At 39.7% G+C, this 13,210-nt stretch overlaps 1 protein-coding gene across 7 annotated transcripts in view; it reads right to left on the bottom strand.

The window, feature by feature from the left end:
• Nucleotides 1-2,381: 2,381 nt before the first annotated feature.
• Nucleotides 2,382-13,210, bottom strand: part of EVI5 (ecotropic viral integration site 5) — a 98,437-nt gene continuing 87,608 nt past the window's right edge. For all 7 annotated transcript variants that reach the window (XM_084851899.1, XM_084851902.1, XM_084851901.1 and 4 more), the window contains one exon: nucleotides 2,382-3,670. In XM_084851899.1, coding sequence (XP_084708025.1) covers nucleotides 3,371-3,670 — 300 coding nt within the window. In that variant the 3' untranslated portion in view covers nucleotides 2,382-3,370. The remainder of the gene's footprint in view (nucleotides 3,671-13,210) is intronic.

Raw genomic sequence — 13,210 nt, 5'->3', positions numbered from 1 at the left:
TACTCTTCTTTGAGATTTAATTGCCCCATCAATTCTTCCTTCCTTGTTCCAGATTTACATTCATCCTCTGTCTTCTGGTTCTTTTCCTTCATCAACTTTGTCTCCGTTACTTTTTTTTTTTTTAAGCCCTTTGATCCTTTATCCTCATCCTAACTCCTTCCTTTTCTTTTTAAAGTTCTTGAACGTATTGTTTTCTTCCAGTGTCTTAGCTTATCAGTTATTTTATCCTTTCCAATCTTGTTTTCAATTTTTACATAACCAGAACTGTGCTCACATTTCCAATTATCTTCTTGCAGCTAAATCTAAGGGTTTGTTTTATACTACTTTCAGATCTTTAGCCTTTGATAAAATCAAGCCTTCAGTTCTTCTTGGGTCTTTTGGTTTTTCAGGTACTTTTATCATGGTTTCAATTATACAGTTGTTATCATTCCTTTATGGTTTCTTTCAGCGGTTCATTCCCCCTGCCACCATCTTTTCCCCGTTCTGTAGGAGTTCCTTAGTGCCAAGTAATAGATTTCCTGTACATTCTTTCCTCTTATTTATCTGTTCTTTACCTAACTTTTTCCATTCCAGTTTGTGCCACTTTGAGGTCTCAATCATTGGAGGAATGCCATTTTGTCAAACTAACTTTGCTAAAACTGAGTTTTGGAGCCCCCACTTCTGCTTCTATGTCCTTTTGAACATCCCACTCTTGTTTTTGATAATTTGGTTTATTCTTTTCAAGTTCAGAATCTTTGTCAAATTAATTTTTCCTCCTTATATGCAAGCACTTGCCAAGTCTTGTTTTCAGTTGATTTATGTATTTAGAATTTGCTTTCCACATACTCCCAAAGCTTGGGTTCATTCTGTTATTTCTCACTTTGTAACTTTCATTTTGTTAGACTTTCTGCTATAAAACCTCTTCATTGTGTCCTAGAAGTTGTAGCTTGTCTGATATTTTATGTGTACTGTTCCAATCATGTAAACATCTTTGTATTACTTTCCCCCCCTCATTTCTTGTCTTAACTTTTAAGTTTCTTGTACTTATTTGCAAATGTCATCATCTTGCTTCTCCGTATTTAGCTCTTCTTCCTGCCTTGGACATGTCCCTCTACTCCAGTCTCCTTTGTACAGCCTAAGATTACCTTCTCTATTCCCTGTGTCCATTTTCCTATAATTGGAATGCCCTTCCACCAGCCACTCTCCCTTCACTTGGGGCCAGGGTCTGTGTGGCATTTTAATTTTTGTACAGACTTAAAACATTGTAAGCGTAATTATTTACATATCTACCTACTACTTAATATCTTAATATCTTAATATCTTAATACTTAATATCTACTACTTAATGTAACCTTACATTAAGGAAAGAGGCAAAGACTGCAATGGGACAACTAAAGATGAACTCTGCTGATTATTCAGGGACTTTCCAGATGCTTCCAGAGGAGGCTTTTACTGTGTAATCGTCCTGCCTCATTCACTGCATTTTACATGGGGTCCAGATATCATCTTCCTCCCTTGTTTTCCCACCACTTCTTCAGCATTCTTACCAAAGAAAATCCATGAAGGAGGAACAGATGGAATAGTTGCACAATCCATCTCTATGTCATATTTGAATAGAAGATTTGATGGGCCATTTTGCTTACTCAGACATAGAAATGGGCTACAAGTAAACAGACTACAGGGAATACGGGAAGGAGATACCTGGGGCAAGAGGGCAGATGAGAGTCTGAAGGTATAGCAAGAGACCAGAAGCAAGGCCAAGGATAATGAATGTGCAGCAAAGCCAGCTGATGAGTAAAGTTGGGTCTTGCACTCTCCTACCTGCAATTATTGCCACATTTCAGTACACATGCCCACCATTTGATGGGCATCTCACTACTCTTTGGAGGGAGCAATCCTATGGCTGCTAGACAGCAACTAGATGGCCATGGGATATGGTGTTTTTCGGGAACTGACCTCCCCCCATTTCTGCGCTCCTTGGAGGCAGCACGGAACAGCCCTGTCGTCCATGCTCTCAAGAGGAGTGTGGAGAGCCTGGAAAGGGGCATGGCTGGGGACGTTCTGGGGCAGGAGGAGTGTAGCTGCCTGACGACACATCCAATGTGTCTTACAGCAGCCTCCTTCCCTGCTCTGTCCTCCCGCGGCTACGCAGCGCAATCGGCTGTCTAGCCAAAAAGGCAGGGCAGGAGAAGCACAGAGGGAATGATCCCCTCCATGCTTCTCCTGCCCTGCTTTGGATAGGCGGTCACCTCTGAGTTCAGAGGCGGCTGCCTATCTAGTTAGGATTGCGCCCTCAATTATTGTTATAGACATTTCTATACCACCCTTCAACAGCAATTCCCAGAGTAGTTTAAAGTAATGAATGGCTGTATTTTAAGGAACAGTTAAACACTTAACTGTTTGACATCTGTTAAATCATGAAAAAAATTTATTATATAGTTACATATACACAAAGTTAAAATTTCAGTCAATAGTGTCATTTGGAACACATTTCAGTAGGACGTGAACCTGTGCATCATTTGGTAAGAGGAGGTCTTAAACCTAGAATTAGTGTTTTTGCCATTTCTCCCCCATTAACATTTCCCAATTTTACTTGCTTACACAGAATTTCATTTTCCATTTAAAATGCTAAGACTGGTCATATTGCAACATTTACACTTCCCATACAAAATTAAATATACATTTTTATGCAGGGCAGATATATATAAATATATACAAAATAGACATTTGTAGTTAAGATACTTTGATCAGGTTCATTAGCAACACATCAAAAGCAGATGCACATAAAAGGTGACAAAAGTGTTTTTTTAATCCTTTAGAACAAAGTGTGACAATTAATGTATAAAATAGCACAAGTAAAGGCTTTAGACTGGAAACTTTGGTGGTCTCCAATAATAGAAGTTATTGTAATTAAAAATAAGACACTCAAGATAATCAGATATATGCCATATCTGATACACCCATCTTGCACACTCCCATCTTGATCACAAACGGTTTTGTGTAAAAAGAACACATTTGTTCACAGAGCATTAAAATATTGCACAAGAGCAGTTTCTTCTGAAGAATACGGATTCCCCATGTTTACAAACTGCAGTTATGGTTCTTGAGTAGGAAGAAATCATGAGTGCGCATTTTCTAGCATGAGAAGCATACAGGAAATAGTCATTAATACTGTTAAGAGTTTATCATCTGTCCAGCCACTTCCCAGTCTACTCTATGGCAACGACAAGTTGGGGAGAAAGATTTGGCAAATGCAGAGGCAGATAGTAAGATGCATACACATCATGTGTCAGATAAGATGCAAGAGCCAATCAGTCCAAGAGCTTAGTGTTGAATCACTTGACCATGGAACAAGCTCCTAGAGAACGAAGGCCAATACCATTCACAGTGATCACACAGTTGTAGAATAAGACTCTACTCTTTTTTGGCTCTTTTCCTTCTGAAGGATTGTGCCTGATGCTTCAGTGTTCTCAGTATCACTGTCACTACTGTCTACCACAGTTGGATTCAAGTCCATCTGACCAGTCCTGTGCAAGTGAAAACGGACCTCAGCCTCCTGAACATGGTTTGATATTAAGTCTTCATCCGATGAATGCAATGACTCATCATCTCCTATCAAATGGTTCACAATATGAATCCCATCAAAAGTGTGTGGGCCTGGAAAGGCTCTCTTGCCTTTTAGACATCTGATCTGTTAAAAGAAAAAACAGACATATACAAGAATTAGGCAACAGGCCTATTGCTTGTGCTCTAGAAATGAGAATATTTCCATATTCAACTGACCATTTCTGTCTTAAACTACGGCTACAATTAGAAGAACAGGAGTAGTGTTTGAGTGCACTCAATCATCACTCACCCTCAAACCAGTTTTAGAGGAATTTGAAACAAATGTGCATATTGCACTATGCCTTGGTTACTTTTGGGTAGTACTAGCTTATGAACAAAATACTTCACATATATTTTGGACATCCTTAATGAGGATTTTTGAAAGAGGGCTTTTTGAAATTGTAATGTTTTCTACCAAAATGGTTATAAACACCCTAGTGAAATGTATTGCAATCTTGTCTTTGAATAATGAGAAGTTCAGTCAAGCATAAGTGCTGCATATGCAGCCTTAGATAACATGAGGGCTGGGTGTGGGAATCAGTGATTTGAGGAGATGGATGGAGTTCAGAAAGATGGGTTTTACTAGAGACAAATACTTTTGCCTTATAGCGCTACTGAATCACACACAAGAAAACAGAATACAAGTACAGCACGTTTTCACTATGGAAGCCACACTTTTGTCTCCTTCATAACACCTCTGACTAAATGTTTAATATGATACATCTTAAGATCAGCAGAGTACATAAACATAGCAAATTTCACTTAAAATGGATGTTAAAATATTACAGCACTTTGTCGACATGTTCAGACTGAACAAAAATAAGAACTTAGTCCTTTCTATGATATGAAATTAAACTCTGCTCTTGAAAGATGCTACTGGAGGTCCAGTCTTAGCATAACTGTTGATTACTGAAAACATAAAAAGATAGCTTATACCTTGATAGTATTAGAGCAAATACTGTATAGAAAATTTCTCATGATAAAGAAAAAGCTATATTCTGGAGATTTCTAAGGCTATTTTGCTAGCTTTCCTCCAACAAGCATTTTATTACATGTAGTTTTATACATTTTGTGCAAACACAACGACCACCTGGGCCCCAAAATAAAGGGTCACATGCTCTGTTCCATATGCAGAGTGCCTTAAATAAGATGCTAAGCTGCAAACACCAAGTGGCCATTGAATATATCCTTCAGATGTTAAGACTCACCATACAGCATAAGTTATCATTGCCCTTTTGCATGAAGTTTCTGAACAGTGAGACGCTCAGGCTGAAGCTATGTATTTAACTATAAGTTCCATTTTAAGAATCTTGCCTAAGTAACATACTCTGCAAAACATTATAGCTAGGCATAATTTCTGACAAAATCCAGAGTCCGCTCTAAACTTGATTTTGTGTATATATAAGTAGAAATGTAGCATTTCCCAGTTTGGATGCCATAATATGTCAAAACAAGTGACTGTGGATATTTCATTTGACATTTCTCACTTGAAGCATTAATTAGCTACCTTAGCTAACCAGTTCCAAGAGCTTATTTTGAATGTTTTCAAGCTTTAAAATGGACATATCAACATCTAAACCATCTTTAAGTGACCCACACACTATCTAAATATGTTGTAGTATTTAAAGCTGGTTAATGAAGTGAAGAATGATTAATTAAAGCTACTATCCTATGGGTCTTACTTCTGAGTAGACATGTATAGGACTGTGCTCTAAGGAAGCTTCCCACTTCTATTTAACAGTATTCTTTCTAAAATCCACTACAGTATTTATCTACTGTAAATGCTGATTACTCTGCATTCAAGACCCTGTGCAGTTCTGGAGCTGAAGGGAACAGCAAAATCATCAACATTCTCCTTATTTTCAGTTACAATATTAGGGCTTGGAAATAGTCTAAAACATGCAATGATATAGCATGGAAGTGACAGGCTCTTGAGTTGACTGAATGTTAAACATGCATTAAGATTAAGAGGTTCCATTGACTTCAGATTTTCAAACTATTAATCGAGGTTTTACAGGCTGACTGGAAAGCCATTCTCTCCAGGTTAATGAAGCAGGCTAGGAGTTTATCTTAAGAGAGAACTGGGCAAGGGAAAGCATCCTACTCCACAAGCAAGCATGGGTAGGAAACTTGTCATCTTCCAGACAGAGGGCTAAAAACCCCTGGCTCTTAGCCCTAGCTTCAGCTCTTCCTTGACACTCCTTCACTTGTTTAAACATCACACAGAATGTGGATGCTGTTTCCCAGATCACAGCTAAAGAAGAACGTTCCAGGGCTTTGCTTCCGTTGTGGGAGAAGGTCCTCATTCAAAACCAGAACTGAAGTAAGTCATGCTATTTGTTTCTGCTTTGTGGGAACAGAAGGATTATGGGCTGTGGACCGATCAGGGGAGAACATTCTTGTTCTTTCAGAAGGTTGCTGCTGGCAGAAAAAATCCTCTTTGTGCATTACCAGTATAAACCTAAATTCTCCAACTAAATAGGTGGGCAGTCAGGTTAAAGACAGGAAAAATCATGGCATTGGAATCATGGGCTCGGTCTACAATGTATGGGATTAAGGAACTGAACGAATCAAGAGTATTAAGATCTGCTATGTTTAAGTATCAGAAGGACAGACACCATAGCAACATGTTTGCTGCTGTCCCAAATATGCCATAGCTTTCAAGGAGTTGGCAGAAATTATGATTGTCTCCACCATCACTGATCTCTAGTCACCTTTGAAAATGGGAGAATCAAGAAATGACCAAGTGCCAAGTACAGCCAAACTTTACATACTTCATGATTTACTGCATTGTGGATTATATATTTGAGAACAGCCATGCTTAGAAAGTGAAATTCATACCACTTGAACTTTTTCACAACATGCTCTTACCTGGTGCTGACTGTCACCCCAAAGCATAAGCAAAAGGAAAAAGACAGCAGAAAAAATTTAGAGGTTTTAAACAATCCTAAATAATTCAGGTTAAAAATGCAGTAAGCTAAGGCAGCATATTAAAACTCAAACATTACATTGCTGCGTTGATGCAATTTGCCACTCCCAGCTGCTATTAAGTTAAAATTAAATCGGCAGAGATCCAGTCACATATCTCTAGCCTCTTATTATTTTTGGCCCTCAGTTTGAGAAACAGAAATACAACTCCACCGCTTTTAAAGGGCTGAAGAGGCCATCATAAAGCACTTTTATCCAGCTGTACTATGAGAACTGTATAACACAGAAATATGTATGTATGTATGTATATATATAAAAACTTTGTATTTAATATATATTTACACATAGCTTGCATATGAAGCCTACTTTCCAGCTAATGTTTCTTTCATTAACAATGCAGTGATGACAACATAGCATTAACAAGGAATGGGCAGGCCCACCTGAGTTTGCTCCAGAAATAATCCAAAGAAAGCCAATTTGTTTGGTAGCCCGTCTCCAGATATTCATCAAAACAGCCCCAATTTTGGATTGGACATAGAGCAGGTTGGGCCAATGGGCCTCCATTGCAGCACCTTGCTGAGAGCCCTCCTTGCTGTTTCCCCTCTTACTGCCCCACTGAGGTGGGGCATGGCTGAGGTAAGAAGGTACTGAGGCAGGGATTTCTAAGGCTGTGCATGTTGTGATGACCAAGTTCATCTACTTAATGAAAACTGCAAATTTTGCTGTGCTGTTACTCAGAAAGTTAGGTGTGTAAGTATTATGGCTGGGGAATGGTTTGTGTGATTGTCACTTTCATTTCCATCAGTGCAATATATGTGACCATCATACCCATTATTTATGTAGTTGTAGTTCTTGTAGTTCTTATGTAGTAAGAAACACACCCAACATTGACTTTAACCCTCACTGCATAGTTTCTGGGGTATTCTGTGGCCAAAAAGGACTTCCATTACCTTAAAACAGATATGGGAAACTGCTGGCTCATGAGCAGGATCTAGTCCAAGGTGCCTTTGGATGGAGCATGCCCTCCTCAGCACCTGCTCCCCTCCCCCTGCACTGCAACTGGCTTAGGAAAAAAAGCTTCTATTGGTGTCATTGAGAGTGCTTCTTCTAAGCCCGATTGCAATGGTGGGGGTGGGGCTGAGGAGGGGATGCAAGTGAGGAGGGAAGGGAAAAAAGAAAGAAGGGGAGAAAGGCTTAAAAACAATCTGCGTCTGAAATCACAGCAAAATGGATTGTAGGCAATCCATTGGAAGGCTGGGTTAATTTTCTGATTGACTCAAGAGTTGCTTCCATTATGTCTGCAAACACTTCATAAAATATACGTGCATGGTATTCTGCATTAATGGCATTCACGTGTCATACAGATAGGACCCAAGAACTGTTCACATGTCTTTTGGAAGCAAAATCTCTAATTTGTACTATGTGTGCCATTCATAAGAAACTTGTATATTTGGGATAGGTTACAAGTCTAGAGGAACAGAGAAGTATGAAGACAATACTTAAATCGGAATCTCTAAACTTCCTTGATTATGTTCTTTTTCAGTAATTTTTCTTTTTTAAAAGCATGTGTGTGTTGGGGTGTGTGTGCAGTTTTAATCACTTATCAAAAGCTAAACAGCCCAAAAGGAAACAAGATGCCAAGACTGGGTTACTCTACTGCTAACATGACAAAGATTAAAACTTGTGACACATAGGGACCAGAACGTTTCAAGCAAGTCAGAACAGGAAACCAATACTCCATCAGGCGGGGTCATGACTTTTTGATCACTGCACTATTACCATACAATCAAAAGTTTTGAAATCTTAATAGAAAGTATATGATTGAAATGATAGCAAGTAGTCAGAAGAATGGGTTTCCAAGTTGCACTTTGTAAGCAACTATTTATTAACTGCGAATTTGATTTCTCTCTCATACGTTGCTTAACATGCTTAAAAGGCTTTTGCTGAATCTGGCTCTAGAAGCAACTGGTTTCAAATGAGAGAAGTTAGTTCAAATGAACTCTTCCTCTTCAGATGGATATAATCAAAAAGGGAAAAAGTTTCAAGGTAGGATTCTAATCCTTGGCAGCCATTCAACTGTCATAATTAATTTTAAATAGGCTACATCTCAACTTATCTTCCTTCTAAGTAAACAGCTGTGAGAGGAAAGATTGTTTAAGGTGAGAGATTATGGCATTCATAATGGGTCTGCAAAAGGAAATTTAACTTTTTCTAGGATCCATGTGGATACCAAAATTGTTTATCAAAATTAACTGGCATGTATTTGAGCCTGAACACTAAAGTTAGGTTCTGAACCCATTTCCTTTGTTTCATTCCAACATCTCAGTGTTGAAGGGAGAACTCATTACAAAACACAGGATGCAGAACAGGTGAGTTTAAACCCAAGGCCCGTTCCCCTCAACCGGTTGCTCTGAAATAAATGGGCTTATTATTACAATCCCTGTCTCTCTCCTCTTTTTAATCAATGGTATTTTCTCTACTAAATTTTTCTACTAAAATGTGGGTGTTGATTTGATAGTTTTTTTATTAGCTCCCCTCTTCTACTCCCTACCTCAACTGTGTCTCATGAACCAATGAAAAAATAACCATTTGCACTATATGTGGGGCTTTATAGTTTAAGCAAAAAAGCTGTATCTTCCACCAGATTAAAGCAAGGAATTTTAGCCAGAAGTTAACAACAGCGATAAGACCATATTGTATATTTTGTTGGAATTCATTGGTGTTGAATATGAATAATACCTTGCAGAACTTCACAAAGTTTTGCTGATATGCTGTATTGTCCATACATGCCAACTTCTGCCACTGGATACAAGTATAAGATAGAAAATAAGGTATGGAGTGAGACAACTACCACAAAAGGTGCTACTCAATCCTCAATTTTAATAGCCTATCTAGCATGAACAGCAGCCCTGATTCTCAAGAACATGCAAAACATACAACATATACAGCTGAGGTAATATACTTATTTAAACTGATGGTCCAGAAAGCTGCATTGTTAGATTGGGTGTTTGCTAACCACATGACCTCACAAGTGCTATCTTATCACATCAGAGTTTCCTCAGACTGACCACAACCATTGAAATCAGACTCTTCCAGCATAGATGCTCAGTATCTCACACGTATGAGCAAGAACAGCAACTTCTGGCTGTCCAATAACTGTGCTGACTTGTGGGAGGGCAAATCTGGTGGTCTTGTCTTACTGCGTTTGCAAAATACCATACAAGGAAAGCACATGATTTATTATTTCCTCTCAGAGGGTTATGAAGCAGAAAAGCCTTCATTCTACCATACTTCATTTGCACTAGCAACATTGCACGTGCTTGTTTTATTCTCTATTTTGTTAGACAAGCTAAGAGTAAACTGCATATTACTTTTATTTATGCAGAGGGGCAATCTAACTCTTAATCTTTTGGGTTGAGGCAAAGCTTTTAAATGCTTATCTTAGATTATCACAATGGGTGCACTTCAGTGTATTGAAAAAGCTGTACTCAGGAAAGCCTGACAAGCATCGCTCTGGTACTGCAAGCTGATGAGCCCAAGGGCACCCAGAATGAAGAAAACAGCAAATGCTAAAATATATCTACAAAGCTGGTGGAATTCCATTTTAAACAACAATTACAGGCTTTTGATGCCATCAACCATGGTATCCTTCTGAGCCGTGTAGCTGGAGGTACTGCTTTGCAGTGTTTCACTCTTACCAGTCTGAAAGGTCCCATAAGGCAGTGCCAGTAAGCCACTGCTCCACCCCATGCAATCTGCAATGCCACACAAAGGTTTAATTTGTCCCTATACGCTAATATCTACATGAAGCTGCTGGGGGAGGATGTCTTCAGAAATTTGGAGAGAGGTGTCATCAATATGCTGATGACATGCATCTCTATTTCTCTTTTTCTTTTAAATTAGGCAAGGCAGTGAAGTGTCCTCAGTGCCAGAGACTTGAGGCAGCAATGGACTGGGTGACAGCAAATAAATCGAAACAACCCAGACAAAACTAAAATGTTCATACTGTGTAGCTCAAGTAATCTAGGTGGCAGTGGTTCTCTCCTTTTGGATGGGGCTCTACTCTTCCTAAAGTATCAGAAACCCAGTTTGGGTGCAGTTCTGGAACCTCAGGCAATGACTGTGGCCAGGAGTTCCTGGAGGTTACTTTCAGGCTGGGCTACACTAATGTTGGTTTTTTGTTTTTACATGGGGTTGCTTTAAGAAGGTGCCTGGAAACTTCAACTGGTTCAGCATCTGGTAGCCTGCTTGTTGGCTGTAGGACAGAGGAACAGCATAACACCTGCTATGTATGCTCGTGATTGATTTCTCAATTCAAAATGATGAATTCTAAATGGCTTGAGTCCAGGATATTTTAGAGAACATTTCCTTTCACGTGCACTTTGGTCATCAGATGGGGCCAGCATGATGTTAGGTTGGCCAGCCCAAAGGGAAGGCCATTCTCTGCAGTGACATTGTCATTAAGGAATGCAGACATGTTTGGTTGGGTTTTAGAAGGCTGATTAAGACCTTATTGTTCTGGTGGCTATTTGGGGAAGTATAAAATACCCAGAATAAAATTTAACAAGTAACTGTGGCTATATATCATTGCTATTCTGTTGTACTTATGAAATGTTATTGTTGAATTTAATAACTGTTAGCTTTTAAAAGCATGTGGTTTGATATAAGGGGCGGGGGGAGAACACAAGTACACCATCTTAATATTTTTACTGTTGAGCTAGTTTGGAAGAGAAAGCATTTCTTGCCTAAATGTTGGGTTGAGTTTTTGTCTCATAACTCTTGTGGATAATAAAACTTAAGGCACCAAGTGACTCCATAAGGATTGAGAACTGAACCAAGCCAACTGGACTGTTACTCCTCAAAGTGACTCAAAAGACTGGACAATTTGTGCTTCTAAAATGGTCAAAAGACCATTAACACTGATGTACTTTCAACATGGAGTACTTGCAGGTCAGTGCAAAAAACCAACCAACAAACCAGTAACTGAACAAATACAGATCAAGATGTTTCATTCTACTCTGCTTTAGTAATACTGGCAAGACCAGTGGTCAAAACAAAATTCATCACAGATCTTGTACTGAATAGAAGCAATGACAGATAGGATACAACTGATCTCAACCTCCAGTGGCAGACATCTCTAAGAAGTGCAAGACTTTATACCCGGGATGGTGAGTATGGCCCCTCCAGATGGTTTTGGACTATAATTTCCAATATCCCCAACCATTGGCCATGCTAGCTTGGGCTGATGGGTGTTCGGAGTCCAACAACACCTGGAGGAGCCCATGTTCCCCATCACTGCGTTACATAGTCCCACAGGACTGGGACAATGAGCAGCCCCCTCAAACACTTGAATGGTTCTGGCGCCTGGTGGTATATTCTCCATTAAATGCCTACGCATCAATCACCTGGTGTTCTACTGCATTGATCTAACACCTTCCACTGACTGAACCATTAGTGGCTATTAGCTGTAGCAGCTAAAACTGGAACCTCCATGTTCAGAAGCAATATTCTTCTGATCATCTGATGCCAGAGGGATAGTAACAGTGCTAGCAATACTTACCTTGCCCTGTTAGCAAGCTTCTCTGGAGCCTGTAGCTGCCCACAAAGGGCTGGGTTTAATGGTTTTTAGATTCAACTCAGCATACTAATTCTTATGTTCATAATTGAGACACTACCTCTTCCAAGATGTTTACATGTTTTAAAGCAGGGTAGGGAATCTAATTTCTGTCAGGGGCCACTGTCCAGCAGTGGGCAGGCCCATCTTTTTCTCCCTGACCTGGTTTACACAACAGACAGCCCACTGTGGGTTAATTTACCCACAGGGGTTGTCATGTTGTGTCGGGTGCTCATGGGTGCCATTTTTTCATGGTGTCTGTGGGTTATCGTGTCATGTGAACCTAGGCAGCAGGGGCTGTTTGAGGGTTAGACAACCCTCAAATAACCAAGCGCTTGTTTTAGGGCTATCTGAGGGCTATCTAACCTTCAAACAACCCCTGCCACCTGGGTTTGTGTGACATGGTGCCCAGCACACCGTGACAGCCCCCGTGGGTAAATAACCCATGGTGGGCTGTCATGTCGTGCAAACCAGCCATCTGTCTCGCCTCCCCTACCACACTCACATAGCTCTGCTCATCTCCCAAGAATCTCTATACCATACTTGGCCATGTTGTCCTGCTCCTCTGATATCTGGATCAGTCTGCTCTCTGGCTGAAGAGATAAGAACTAGAGTTGCAGTGTTTTGCCCAAAGTATATAAAGGGAGAGTCAAGGATTTGTTTTGACTTAGGGAGACTCGCCCCAGCATTATTTGGGAACCCCAACTTTAAACAATCTAGATGGGGTTTTGCACTCAATTTTCTTCTGCTGGGAACATTTATGCTCTCTTACACTGGGATTCTTTTAACTCAATTTCCTGCACAAATGTGGCTAGTTCTCAGTCCCTGAAGCTGAAGTTTATTTATTTATTTAAAACATGCGCATCCCACCTTTCCTTAAAAAAGAAGAAAAGCTATAGGCATCTAACAATAAGTCAAATGAAATACAGCGAAACAAAATTAGTAAGCTACTCAAAGCAGCCGAACATAAAAAATACAAAACAGCTCTTAAAATGGGACATCTTCCAGAATAAAAACAATTAAATGCAGTAAGTTAAAAATAGATCTGTAGAGAAGGATGAAACCCATTAATGGACCAAATGC

This window comes from Heloderma suspectum, chromosome 4, assembly GCF_057233095.1.
Source record: "Heloderma suspectum isolate Gila_16-S chromosome 4, 16-S_ref, whole genome shotgun sequence".
Taxonomy (NCBI): domain Eukaryota; kingdom Metazoa; phylum Chordata; class Lepidosauria; order Squamata; family Helodermatidae; genus Heloderma; species Heloderma suspectum.
This window is presented reverse-complemented; position numbering and strand designations above follow the sequence as displayed.